The 15238-nt window shown below is 39.1% G+C and overlaps 1 protein-coding gene across 3 annotated transcripts in view; it reads right to left on the bottom strand.

The window, feature by feature from the left end:
• The window catches only part of nfia (nuclear factor I/A), a 172757-nt gene extending 160260 nt beyond the window's left edge, over window positions 1-12497 (bottom strand). For all 3 annotated transcript variants that reach the window (XM_067512256.1, XM_067512261.1, XM_067512263.1), the window contains exon 1: window positions 12241-12497. In XM_067512256.1, the coding sequence (XP_067368357.1) occupies window positions 12241-12336 (96 nt within the window). In that variant the 5' untranslated portion in view covers window positions 12337-12497. The remainder of the gene's footprint in view (window positions 1-12240) is intronic.
• Between the last annotated feature and the right edge of the window lie 2741 nt (window positions 12498-15238).

The raw sequence follows: 15238 nt of genomic DNA, 5'->3' as shown, positions 1-15238 counted from the left end.
TGTTTGGTTGGTGCAGTGACCAATAAAGTTTATTGAAACAAGATGGCTGTACCCACAAAACGGGGAAGTAAACACAGAAGCCAGAAATTGTTTTAGCTTATGTGCCAGGCACCCAGGTGCCACATTTGAATCAGGATTCAAATATTGTGTCTGTTTTCCAGCTGAGCTGTTTTACATTATAGCTCTATATATAATGCAGGATTAGCCATAACATGTGAAATATACTCTCCAGTATTATTAGAACAAGTTCACCCTCATTTATAATAGATATAAATATTCTGCCAGCGGCAGAATCAGACTGTGGAACCGCTCACACTGCAGATAGCTGAGCAAAGTTTAAGACTTGCCAGAAATGGCATGTCGGATCACCAGGAGCAAGATTGCTAAATGTTCAGTTTCCTGCTAACATTGCAGGCCAAAAATAATAAATAATTCCACACAGGTCTAATGCTGTCTTCACTGGAAGTCGGCATTTATAAAGTGTTTCATTTTGCTTTTTATCCACACAGCAACCGTTACAGGTCAGACAAGAGGATTTTACTCCTCATTTTCTGTATTTCTACTCAAGGTTTCGTATGCACAAAGCAAAAATGTGCATCTTTATGTAAATTATGACATAAGTGGTTTGTGAGAACTCAACAACATGGAATGAACAGAGGCTCATTGTGGCTCATTTGGACTAACAATACACTTGAATTAATGATGCAGCAGTGCATGTGTGTGTCTTTGAGTCAGTGTGTGTGTGGGTATCATATGTCTGTTTGCCTCAGTGAATGGAATTGACGGTAAGGCGTCAGCAGCAGGTCAGAGGCCAGAGAAATGGATGATCCTCTGGATACAGTAACACACAATCAGCAGTAAACACAGTCCTCACTGTTAGCGCGGCTTGTTTGTCAGAAAACACAAGCTGCTGTATGCATAGTACTTTCCTCGTCTCTACCGGTTATCCCAAAACAAACCTACACTCCTGCAAACTAAGAAGTGTGGAAAATATTTACAACCCCAATTAAAAAAAAAAAAAGCTGCGACAATGTGAAAGCCTAAATAAAAATAGAATACAGTTATTTGCAACCCATAATTTAATCACAGTAGAACATAAACAACATATATGATGTTGAAACTGAGACATTTTACCATTTCATGGAAAATATTAGCTCATTTTGAATTGATGGCAGCAACACATTTTAAAAAGTTGGAATAGGGGCAAAAAAGAGCTAAAAAAGTAATTGCTGAAAATAAAAAAATAAATGGAGGAGCATTTGACAACTAATTAGGTTAAATGGCGACAGGTCACTAACATGACTGGGTAGAAAAGGAGCATTTCAGAGAGGCAGAGCTTATCACATGTAAAGATGGACAGAGGTTCACCAATCTGTGACAAACTGCATCTAAAATTGTGAAACAATTTCAGAAAAATGTTTCTCAACAATAAACTGCGAAGACTTTGAAGCACCCACTATCCATTGTTATAATATCATCAAAAGATTCAGAGAATCCAGAGGAATCTCTGTGAGCAAGGGACAAGGCTGAAGGTCAAAACTGGATGCATGTGATCTTTGGGCCCTGAGGCAGCACTGCATTAAAAACAGGCCGGATTCACTACTGCACGTCACTTCATGGGCTCAGGAACACTTCCAGAAACCACTGTCTGTCAAATGTTAGTCAAAGCTGTATCATGCAAAGAAGAAGCCAAATGTGAACATGATCCAGAAATGCTGCCACATTCTCTGGGCCAAAGCTCAGTGTTCAGAGGAATCAAAATTTGAAATTGTTGTTGGAAACAACACCTTCTTCAATAGATCTGATGTGCTTCATATCCGTCCCCCAAGGAGCTTGGACACCGTGTCCTGTGGAGTAAAGGAGAGGGACCATCTAGCTTGTTATCAGTGGACCTGCATCTCTGATGGTATGTGCATTACGGTCTATGGTGTGGGCAGCTTACACATCTGCAAAGCCTCCATCAATGCTGAAAAGTACACAGAGGTTTCAGAGCAACATATGCTCCCATCCAGACAACGTCTCTTTCAGGGAAGACCTTGCAGATTTCAGCAAGACAATGCTGAACCAAACGCTGCATCCATCACAACAGCAAACATTTGGTGCATCATAAAACAAAAAATACGGCAACAAAGGCCCAGGACTGTTGAGCAGCTTGAATCCTGCATCAGACAAGAAGGAGACGTTTACAGACAGTTGTTAAAAGAAGAGCGGATGCTACACAATGGTGAACTGATTTTTTTAAGATGGCTTTACTCCACCTTTAGCTGCCATCAAATCCAAAATGAGCTCATATTTTCCATGAAATGGTAAAATGTGTCAGTTTCAACATCTGATGTGTTGTTTAGGTTCTATTGTGAATAAATTATGGGTTGATGAGATTTGCACATCAGTGCATTCTGTTGTTATTTGTTTTTCACATTGTCACAACTTTTTTTTAAGATATGGTTGTAGTACTTTTGCATAGATGCAAAATGTTGACTTCCATAGCTGCTGTAAAACCCTCTAAGCCCTCTGCTTTTGTTGTGTAACAACTGGAAAATTCTAAACATGTTAAAACATCTTTACTTTTATTAACATCTTGTAAGAGGTGGTAGAAGTACCCAAACCCAATACTCAAGTAAAAGTGAAAGTATGAAACACTGCATTATTAGTAGACGTATGCCTTCAAACTCATTACTCAAGATAAATTACTGAGTGCACGCTGTAAAATGTATGAAGAGTACAAAAGTGTAAAAAAACTAAGAGTGTTTTGTGCCTCTCCTTGACAGTTTGTTTGTTTTCTCACACAAAGCTCCTCCAGCTCTTCCTCTGTCTCTGCTGTTTTGCAGCCAAACAGCGAATCTGCTGCCAAACACAGCAGCAGGAATTAAAACCTGCTCTACTGCTGAAGCTGGACAACTCCTCACTGCTAAGGATTCACCTGCTCACAGGTTCATGCAGGTGTCGAGCGAGGTTTAACACATCATCAACTATCGTTTGTTCACGACTCTCCGAAGGCTTGGAAGCAGGTGTGAGTGACGAGAGTTACGACGTCATAAAGTACCACTAGTTAGTTAGGATTAACTAAGATTCAGATTTAGTTAAGGTGAAACTCACCTAATTTCCTCCAGAATCCCTCTTTGTACAATAAGGTGGCGAAGAATCCTAACTCTCTAATATGATACTGATAAGAGTGTTCTTCCAGCTTTCACCTGTTTCAGCATGACAATGCTAATGCTCTTAAAGCCAGTAACATACAGAAATCGTCTCCCCGCCAAATGCAAATTGGTCCTTATCATCAACATTAGTGTTGGATCTTACTAATGAGATTATCCTGCAGCAGAATAATGCTTATCCCATGTTATACATTCACTTAATGTCAATTATTGTTGTGTGTCCTACTAATACTGATGGTCAGTTTGGATCACAATTAAACACACCAGTGAATTACAGAAATGACTGTAAAAAGACTATAAGAAATAAAAGAACAAAATCGCTTTCTTAGGGCTGTGGCAGCACTAGTGATCAGTTTGCTCTCTCGGGTCAACTGGGTTTTCCTGCAGCCGCCTTAAGCTCAGCTTTCCATCACTAAGACCAGCAGCACAGCAGCAGATATTACAGCCTGGAGCCTCTGCTCACTTATTGGACAGAGAAAAAAAAAAAAAAAAACAGAGAAATTTGAGCTGCAGAGCCAGTCATTCTCTTCAGCATTAGATAGAGAATCACAGCTCACAGCACCTGGTCAGGTCGTCCTGCTGCACCGGACTTTAACACGCTCCACTTATGCTAACAAAGGGAAAAATATGAAAACTCAGATCTCTGAAATGTCAACTGTAAATACTTTATAAGTGTATCTATGAAATGTACAAAAACTTCTACTTGTCTCTTCAGGAGTGTTGTGTCAGGAAATGGGAACCGGTGTAAAAACGGTGCCGAATCAACTTGCGGAATAATGATCCGCTGTGTGGACCCTGAACTCACAGGAAAAGCCGAAAGCACAAAAAAAAACTGACAAACAAAGATATACATTATTCAAAAAGGGAAAGGAAGAATAAAATCATGCAAAATAAAGATAAAAAAAAGGAGAAAGGTGAAAGAAAAGTAGGAATGGAATGAGTTAAAACATAAAATAGCAAAAGTAATGAAAATTGACAAGAAAGAAAGGAAGGAAAATTGAACAAAAGTAAAGATGATTGGAAAAGGTAAAGATAAAAAGAATTGAGTAGGAAAGTAAGTGAAATGTAAAGAAATTTAAACAATGAAGGAAAAGAAAAAAGCTAAATAAAAAAAACAAGTGAAGCTCAAAAGAGTAAAAAAAAAGTGAAATGAAAGAAAAACAAAAAAGGAAAGATGATGGGACAGTGCAGATGAAAGGAGATTCAATAAAAAAGACGGAAAGGAGAAACAAGTACAAAGGAAAGTCAAATGAGGGAAAGAGGAAATGAAAGGTAAACACAGGAGAAAAGGAAACAGAAGAGAGAAGGGACAGAAAAGGTAAAAAGGTGAGTGGAGGAGTGAGTCATGTCTGTAGGTGGGTGACAGCCTGAGACACACCAGGAGCTCGAGGACTCGATGTGTCCTCCTCACTTTCCACACCACAGGCAGGAAGAGAGAATGCCAGGATGAATGAACTGAGAGAGAGCAAGAGATATAGAGAACGAGGGAGCGAGGGAGAGAAGGAGAGCTTACGAGAGAGAGCGAGAGAGAGAGAGAGCAAGCAATAGAAAGAGCGAGAGAGAAAACATGCCGTGTTCAGGAAGTTCAAGCAGACAACTCTAATCCCCCAATTTCCTCCTCTCTAATCATCTCTACCCTGCTCATGGCCGTCTCCAAATTGGAAACATCTTCTGCTCAATGCGACACTAGCTCTGTAAGACACACACACACACACACACACACACACACACACACACACACACACAGACATGGATATAGCCTCCATGTGTCGTCTCAGTGTGGACTCTGTGCTAAAAAAATAAAATTAGTGTGAAAACATGAGTCTTTTCCATCGGCTGACTACTGATCAAACTATAAATAACAGCAAGGTGGTGTCTTTTTCAAAATTAAAGAAACACTCACATTTCTAAAACCCCATGTCCTGCTCTTCTTTTGGGACTGTTTCTGGAGCTTAACATCTAGCCCAATTTCTCAAACCCCAACCACTTGAGATTGCTGCCCAATTTTAACCATCCTCATCTTAAGGTCCAACTTCTGGTCCACTACTCCGGCAGTCCACCGTTTTTGACAGCAGCTAGGTTCTGTTGGCTCTGCCTGGGCTCTGACTCCAACAGAGGATTCACTTTGTTTTGAGTCATTATGTAGTGGATTTCCATTCATGTTTAGGGTCATTGTCCTGCTGCAGAAGCTTGCTTCATCCTGACATTACACTGCGACATACTCTGATAAACTTGGGAATTCATTTTCCCTCAAAAGGCAACAAAGCTTCAAATGGTGTTTTCTTCTTTCTATGCATGTTCTTCCCAAGGAATTCAAACTTAATAAAGCTGTGGCTAAAGCTACAAATCTCACCATCAGCTCAACTATTCCACCTAGTTAAATCTCTTCAGTCACAATCCTGATATCTCCACATCTGACCAAATCCCAAACTATTATTGGCAACCTACCTCTTCCCACGCACCTCTAAAATTTACAGATGTCGTTCCATTAAAATATCAGCTGGCTCTACTTCACCACCATCACAGTGATGGTGGTGAAGTAGAGACTCCAAACAATCCTGCCATGTCTCTTATCTCAGGCTACACTTAAAGATGATGCTTCACATCGTTGGAATGTGATAACTCGTCTGTTGCTGACATCAGTAAGTTTTGTTATTCACATATATAGGCTCTTTTTATTAAAGTGTCACTAGTCCACAAGTTCACGTTTCCATGTTTTCAAGCTCATTAAATTAAATCAACTGTAGTCTGACAAAAAGGGTTTAACGGCAATGCAGCGTAATCTTTAAAGTTTCAATCTGGGTCCTCTGACGATTTCTTATGCGTTTCTCCCAGTTTTCCCCCCCAAGCTCATTAATGTTGGTTTACAAACTGTGTGTATGTTGGTCAGACTGGACCTCACACAAACCACAAACACAGACCAGAGCTCAGTTTGCTACAGTCCACTGATTCACAGAGCAGAGTGTTGCCTGAGCCCAGGGTCCAAACCCCTGACCAGTGACCACACGCTTGTTCGTGGGGAACTCTGATACTACAGCGCAACAACAAATAATCCCTATGGCTTCCTCACAAATAACCTGTCCAACATTTTAACAATCTGATTAGCTTCCAAAACGAAAAACATGCATCCAAATTGTTACTTTTGAAGCTATTACATATATGTTTTATCCTTGTGTATGTTCAGCTTTCAACAAACAGACAAATATGGATTTGTCAGTTACGAGTCAGACTCACTGTAGACAATTTAAAACACAAAGCATCAAACCTGATGCAGCACAATCAGCGATATCCTCCATTTTCCAACATACAGTACACTTCCTTAGTAAAAACCTGGTGCGACTCAACCAGAAAAAGTCAGGGGATTCTGATGTGTTACACTAGTAGCAGCTGATGGAGTCTGCAGAAGAGAAGAGGAGCAGCTACAGGGTTCTGCTCCACACCCGCAGATCTTTGAACTTTTCTTGTCGCTTCAGTTGAGGACATTGATAAGTCTTCAGTCTTCTCCGTCTGGAGACACTAAAAGCTTTATAGTAATTTATTTTACATATGTACTACAACACCTGAAGACACACACACACACACACACACACACACACACACACACACACACACACACACACACACACACAGTAAAAAGAAACAGCAGAGTTTGGTGTCAAAGCTAAATCCTCTGGTACAAAATTTACATTCATACAGTAAACACAAGTTTACAAACCCAAATACATTTAGGATGGAAATAAAACGCAAATTATTAGTTTACTATTACTAAATCTATTGGGGCCTAACATAATGAAATTTTTACGCATTTGGCAAGCGACAAAAATTTGGATACAGAGTATGTTTTTTTCTGCCAAGATACAAAATGTTGCAAGTGTAGTTACATCAGCGTTTTAAACGGTTTCTCTCGTCCTGCTCAGACTCTCAGCTCTTGATTGGGGATGAATATGTTGCTCAGGTTTATTACAGCTACAGTGACTTCACACACAACGTGTTTACTTCTAACCAAGGGACCACCATCGTTCCCATATCTTAACCATATTTTTTATTCTTTATATTTTTTGGGATTTGTTGTTTGAACCACAGACGGGACTGAATGTGAACGTCGCTAGAGTTACAGCTGTGCACTATGTTCGTGCTTGATGTACCAAAACCACCTCCCCTGTGGGTCTAAAGTAGGTCACATTGCTCTTTAAAGATGTACATTTGCCACAGCAATGCAGAAAAATGCACCTCGTTAATGCCGCGTTGCCTCTTAGGTTAAACACAGTTTCTGGAAGACAAGTCATAATCCACAATTTGAACTAAATTTGTTTCAAATGGCTCAACAAACAACTGATGCTATCACGACCCTAACTAATACACACACAAACACACACTTGGATAAAAAGAATAACAATTAGTCCATGCAAAAAAAATGGTACGTGTATACTGTATGTTTATTTTGAAGCAAAAATGCTAAACATATGTTGGTCCAGGCTTCTTCAATGTGTGAATTTGATGCTTTTCTTCACCATGAATAACAGCACTGTATAAAGCTGGATATTTTTACACCCAAACAATTTAAGCTATAATCAGCGTCAGGATGTGAAAAAAAGATATCTTTTTTATCCAGAAATATGGCTGGTTTTATTAGACAAGGTTCAGTTTTACGACTGAACCTTTGCAGCCTGTAGCTTTTTGTTTATGAGTAATTGTTAGTCTTGTTGACAAGTGTGAACTTCTCAATATTCTTATTAGTCGACAAGATGCCTGATTACTATGTAGGTTATCCGTGGCTCATACGGGACAATTATGTTTACTGAAGACACAAAAAGTCTCCTATATTTTATAGTTTTTAACAGTTTATCGGGCAAGGAACCATATATGTTAAGTTCCACAGGCTTCATAAAGTACCATGAAGCAGGAATAGACTGTAATTGACTTTGACAGGTGACCAGAGTCACTGTTTGAAAGCAGGCTTCTAACAGGATTACATTACTATGTTATGAAGGTTTGTGTTTACAAGCTGGATTTTTTAAAATTATACTTATTGGTTTACAGTGTTTACAAATTTTTTCCGGTTACATGCATTGACTTGTTGCAGTTGTTTTTGCATTTTATCGCGTCTAAATTTGTGGATTTCTACAATAATTGATCCACATAGTATTCAATTTTTTTTTTTTTTTACCCTGAGTGAGTGAGGAACCGTATATGGTAACTTCTTTGATTTTGATTTTCCGTCTAAATCACACACTTTTTTTTTTTTAAATCAAAAAAGAAAAAAGTCGTCTTATGTCAGGGATTGAAATTTTTAAATTCTAAGCATTTCAAGAGACTATAAAGGGTTAAGATGGCACTTGTGGACATGCATGTGGAAATGTATTACTTACATAACGGAAAACAGACCTATAATCATCATAAATGCAAAATCAAACCTGTACACAGAGTAATATAAAAATATAATGTCAAACATAGAACCCGAGATAATGAGATTTACACTGTCCAAAAAAAGATTAATTTGACTGTCTTAAAAACTAGGTGTTTATGTTTTTTTAAATGTGCAAAGACACACACACACACTTTCTGCACAAATATGTACTGTATATGGAATGAGGGAAAGTGTGTGTATCTTGTGGGGGGCCTGTTCACTGACAAATGGATTATGGGGACATCAGTTGTTGCGCATCAGAAATCCTGTTAACCCCTGCAGTGTCCTTACACTTTACGCACGAGTACACGCACACACACACACACACACACACACACACACACACACACACACACAGTCAGCGGGAGCAGGTTTGTTGTCTAAGATCATTGATGTTCTTGATTTTGTTCAACCTTTTAAATTTATTCTTCGACTAGGTTGTGTTTACAACCTATTCTGCTGAGCTCCAAATGCTTTAACTGACACATTTTATACATTAAAACACAAAATACATTAATCATATGTTTTTAGGCTCACACAACCACAAGTGAACTTATTGTTTTTCTAATTTTGTAAGCATTTTCTTTGTCGTCTAGTGGTTGTTTGCCATATTTAAATGCATGTGTAAGGCTCTAACTGCACACCGCAGCATTAACAGTTAATATTAATAAGATCTGATTACACTTGTGTGTTTACTGTAGTTCTGCTACACACCAGTGTGCAAATTGGTTTCACAGTCATTTACTGTAAGCCTAAAAATGCACAGGCACCATATACAAACTGGCAATGATTCAACTGTAATTATAACAGGTTTAGTTTTAATATAATTGTACTGGATGTGCAGTCATGTGGAGAGGCAGAACTATATCATTCATATCAGATTAAATGTCATTGTTAGGATTTGCTCATACAAGCAGATCTGGCAGTTAATTAATTGTTCAAAATAACTGACTGAAGAAAATCCTAAATAAAAGTTGAACAAAGTAATTAGAAATATATCTGTAAAATATAAATGTGCAATAAAAAAACCTTCATATTTTTAACATTTAAGAAGCCCCTTGTAGGGCTCACAGAGAAATTAAGTCAATGGTCACATTACAGAACACTACTCTGATATATTTTAATGGAACTAAATATAAAAAACCCTGCATGTAAAACTGTCCTTTGAGAAAACGGATTCAAAGGCAACAACATTAACTTAATAACTGAGGACAACGAATTAAATCGACAAACAGCAGTTTTTTTAGTTGTATATTAACGAGATTTAAAAAAAAATGTAATCTGTTATAACACTAAATTAAAAACCGATCTGTTTCCCTGAAATGACCTGACTGAAATGATCTGGATTAATCACACCAGATTTTTTATTTTACATTTTAGGCAGATAATCCTCTTTGTGCTTTTGGCCAGTTTAACCTTTTCTGCTGCTTCAATTACTGAAGCTGCAACGGATTTAAATCCGACTAATTATCCGTTGAGATCATTTAGTTGAGGAGCAACAGAGATATTTCATTAGAAAAAGGAAAAATAAAAGCTAAAAAATAAAGACATGGCAATATATGACATGGATTTGCTAATGGGATTTTTAGTCTGTGTTAATGTGCCTTAGCACAAGAATTTTATTGGGCAGTTTTCTACTCGTGACAGCGGTGTATGAATAATTACAATCGTAAAAGAAAGACCGCTCAAAGTTAAATCATTTAAATAATTAATAATGAAAGGAAAGGGAGATTTAAGCTTTTGTTTCCAAATGATATGGATATAGTTCCTTATAACTGATTATATTTTAAACAATAGAGTAATTTTTCTATTTTTCTATTTTATTTATAATCACTAAAATTCTTAAAAGGTGTTAATTCCATGTGTGAAGATTGGAATAAAAATTGAACTAGAAACAGAGGTACATTTTTTTTATGTATATTGTTATAAAAAACAAAAGTGATGCCTTTAAACATAAGAACTATAAATTGTAGCACAATAATCATACATTATAAAGGCCAGTATCATCACTGAAAGCGACTTTTAAATAAAAGCCTGGTGTGTAACATTCTGCAGACAAAAAACTTTAATTGTAGTTTGATTAACGTCCTACTTGAGATACATGTTAACAGCAACAACAAATGAGCAAGAAAACACACAATATGACCCTCTAGTTGTGGCTCAATTAATAATAACTAAAATATTAATATCTTAGTAAATAAAAAAAATTTGCAAGTGACTAAAATGTATAACTTCAACACAATTTAAACAATAAAGACAATCAAGCAAAGCATTTTCCTTTTAAAATTCTCCATTTGAGACACTCAGTGTATCAAGACCCCCCGCCTGCACTGGCACACACACAAACACACCAACACACACGGGAACACAACTTTCCCACCCACCAACTGAGTCTACACACGCACGCACGCACGCACACACTCCTCAGACCCCAGTCAGACCACCACAGCAGCCGGCCACCATCCTGCTGCTGCTGCTGGGCTGAACGTTGAAATCCAGTGTCTCTGTGTGTGTGTGTGTGTGTGTGTGTGTGTGTGTGTGTGTGTGTGTGTGTGTGTGTGTGTGTGTGTGTGTGTGTTTTCTAGGTACGGTGGTGGGGTGGGGTGGTAGTTTTGGTTTGACTGAGAGGAATTTACAAAGTTCATGGTCCTGTTACGAAGAGGATAAAGACGCCTTTGTTTCTTAGGCTGCAGACAATTCTTCTCTGAAGAAGAACCTGTAGCACCAAAACTCTGCATCCACCCACCAAAACGAACCAGTGTCAGTCTGGACTGAGCTGATGGTACTGATGTGGTGCTAAACATAACGGTGGCTGAAATAATGAGCTGTCCTCTAATGAACTCTTACTGCTGGGAGCTCTTTCATGTCTCTGGCTCATTTGGACAAGCTGTTCACAATAGTCTATTGTGAGCCACCCAGACCTCCCCCCCCACCCCATCCATGCCTCTCAGCAGAGTCATCAAACTCCCCTAAAACCCCGTCTGCCTGTTCGGACTTCAACCCCCCTCCATCCTCAGCCATTACAGCAGTGACAGGGGTGTCAAAGGTCGGCTGGCCTCGCTGACCATGACAAGCTGCTTAATGTGGCCCGGCGCTGCAGCCGGAGCTCGTCCCGGGACACCACCGCTGAGATGGGTGTGAGAGTGAGGGAGGTGGGGTGTTTGTTCCCTGGTGCGATGTAATTGCCACAGCGGCGGCAGTGATGTGTCAGAGCTCAGGAGCCGAGCGCGCTGTTCAGTGCTGGCATTTTCTCGGGGAGCATGCAGAAACAAAGCAGGACTTTCTGTGTTTTCACAGAAGTTTCCTGTTAATTAAACTGAACAGAGAAAGAGAGCAGAGCTCAGCGTCACGACAGCAGAAGAAAAGAACAAACCCTGGTCGCGGCCACAGACCTAAGCTGGCACTCGTCCTCTAACGGGACGACGCAGAGACAAGAGAGGGGAGAGACGGGACGCTGTCATCTAAAAACAACAAACAGTCTGATCGGATCCCAAATCCACAAGGCTTTTGGGATTAATAACACAAAGCTGCTGCGTGGTGCCATGTTTCTGAAAGCTCTAGCACAAGTAGAAGAAGCAGGAGGAGGAGTTGTTCTTTTGGTTGAATAAAAAGGAAGGAAGCAGAAGAAAGACAAAAGAAAGAAAAAAAAAAGAAAATGGGGCAGTTGTGCCAACTTACCATCCACCAGGTCCTGGCTGAGATGTCGTAGCAGAGCTGCCATTTGATGGAGCCTTCCGAGGTTTTCCCTGCCATTACGCTGTCAGCAAGCTTCATCTGATGCAAGTGCGCTCACCGGAGATAAGACACCTAATTGAGAAAACATTTGCACTGGCATGTTGGGCAACATGTAGCCCGCTCAGTACCATATGGAATCATGGGTAAAAAAAAAAAAAAAGCTCCTTGACAATGAACCAATCTCATGCAGACCCCGTGGCAAGGTGAGCGGCATTCATCTGCTTAGAGAGAGAAAAAAAAAAAAACCCACACACAAACACACACCCCCTTCACACACACACATACACACACAGCCGAGCAGAATGATGAGCCTTTTTTCCGCATCGCCGAGCGCCTCGGGTCACTTCTCCCTTTTTTTTCCCCCCCCTTCCTTGGGTTTAATTAGGGCTTGTTCTTCGTTATCATTATCATCATCTCTAGGAGCAGGAGCCGAAGATGAAGAAGAGACAGCCTGGGCTAAACTGAACTGACTCCAAACTACTTCTAGTGGTTTTTTATGGTCACTTTAATGGGACGGAGGCAGGTAGAGAAAGGGGTAGGAGGTAGGGAGGGGGGGGGAGAGAGAAAGACAGAGAGAGAGAGGGCAGAAGCCTGAAGCACCACAGGGCGATCACTCCTCCGGACACATGGAACTGCTTACAGACTATCATGCTATGTTTTGTTTTGGGTTTCCATCCTTCCTCCCCTTCCTTATCCCTCCATCCATATCCCTCCATCCCTCCTTCAGCAGAAAAACTCGAGTGTTTTGGCATAAATACCTCCAGACTGAAGGATCTCGTGGAAGCCCAGGGAAACGGCGGACCTGTGCCGGGGACTTGTCACGCTCCATGAAGAGTGGACGCTGCCTGAAACACATGACGCCGCTCTATCAGTAAGTTTACTGCAGTTTTCAAAATCTACATGCAACTTAAAGTAGCAATACATCAGTGTAGAAATACGTCTTTACAGGTATTGCATCTAAATGTTTACTTGAGTTAAAAGTAGACAAAGTACTTTTAATTACGAAAAATGCCATTGTTATGTAATTTATATTTTTCATGGATTAACTTTAAAGTTGTATTCTAATAATGTAGCTGCTGATGGAACTCATTTTATAGACTGTTTACCATGAATGAATACCAGTGTGTATTTTTTAAGCCGATTTGTAGTCGTTACATAACTGTAGTGGAGATAAGTGAAATATTTGGGGGCACTTTCATGTCAAGTACATCTCACGAAAAGTATGCATTTCTTCAAATGGTTAATTAATCATAACCGGATATGTCATTCTGCCATTATAAGCTGTCCATCCATGTTTAAATTAATTGTGCTATTACAGTAAGATAAGTCAACATCATTTTAAAACTATTCACTTCAGGAAATTTATGTTACATGTTATTATAGGTGAAAGAAACTTTGGTGAAATATCATGTTTTATGAGTTGCTCCACACCTCGTTTACGGTCAATAAATATAAATCTGAAAGGGTTCATCATTAACTTCATTAATGAAGCACAAAAATGGTTCATTAATGAAGTAAAAATTTCTACAATCTGGTAACAAAATATTTGATTTTTATCGATGGCTTATCAGATTTGTAGCACAATAGTAAATACTAGTTACAGTTTTGAATATTCTTATATTTTTCTCTGAAATGTAGTGAAACAGATGTATCAAGTAGCATAAAAAGGTTTACACAGTCGAAACTGTACTAAAATAAAAATGTTGTACATTTTTACAATCCACTATTGTTATCTCAGATTACATATTAGCATCTTTCTCTAGTTTAAATTTCAGCACTTTTTGATTGACAACTAATCATGTTTACCCACCACAGGATCAATTTTCAACTTCATTCAAACCAGCAAGATCCTACCAGCTATGTCAGGCTAGAAATCTGCAACAATGTGTTTGAAAATTATGCACAAGACATTTAGTAAAATTGGCATCATGGCATATAATCTTTTTTTTTTTTTCATTTTAATGTGTTTGTGTTTTCATATACTGTATATGAAAATGGGCAGAACTATGTTAGATACAAAAAAAAAATGTGACTGTGTTGTGCAATGTTGCAAAAAGTGCAACATTTTTATTTTATTCTGCCCTGTTACATCATTACATTACAACATTAAAATATCTAAGCTAGATGAAAATGTGGTTCCTTTTCCTGAAATGTCACTTACAATACAGCCACTTGTATTTTCCCATACAGAATTCAGCTTGTAGATGCGGAGCAGATTTATCTCTGTCTTGATATTGACTCAGGTTTTGAAACACTCCTTCCAGAATTTGTGGTAAAAGGTTTTCTACTAAACAGAAGCAGAAGATCCTTTAGAACCTAAAGTGGAGTTATTCTCTTTTTGCTGTTTGTTTTTTACAGGACTAACAAAGCAATAAAGCAACAGCACCGTATTGTGTCGCACGCCAACAAACACAATTAAACTTGAAAGATCATTTCATAGTTCGTTTGTGTTTAAGTTGGAGTGGGGGTTGACTATAAAGACTGAGAACGAGGTACGAGGGCTCTGTGAAGCTCCGGTTCCTAATCAGAGGGGGAATACCTGAACCGGAGCACAACCGCCATCAAACAGTCGTCCCATTGTGGCGGCCAAACGGAGGAATGTGATTCAGCCGCAGATACAGAGGGATGTTGGGAGGTAAGGTACACCAGGCCAGGTGGGGAAGGGGGGGGGGGGATGTCTTGAAAATCTGAAAAAATAAGCCCATCAAGCAAGTAGTGACACAAATAGACAGAGCAGCAGGTGTAAATGATCAGACTTTTAAAGAGATTGAGAGGTTTTGGGAAAACTGAACGAGCTCATTGGTGGAGACGACTACGCTACATGTTATTCACAGAAGCACATTTCGCTATTAAGCTCAGGCAAGCAGCTCAAACTAAAACTAAAAAATGTCTAGGGAAAGATCATTACTCCAGTTAAATGTAAATAAAATGAAAAGAAAAT

The sequence above is a fragment of the Channa argus genome, chromosome 8, assembly GCF_033026475.1.
Source record: "Channa argus isolate prfri chromosome 8, Channa argus male v1.0, whole genome shotgun sequence".
Taxonomy (NCBI): Eukaryota; Metazoa; Chordata; class Actinopteri; order Anabantiformes; family Channidae; genus Channa; species Channa argus.
The sequence above is the reverse complement of the archived record's forward strand: the minus strand, read 5'-3'. Positions and strand labels throughout refer to the sequence as shown.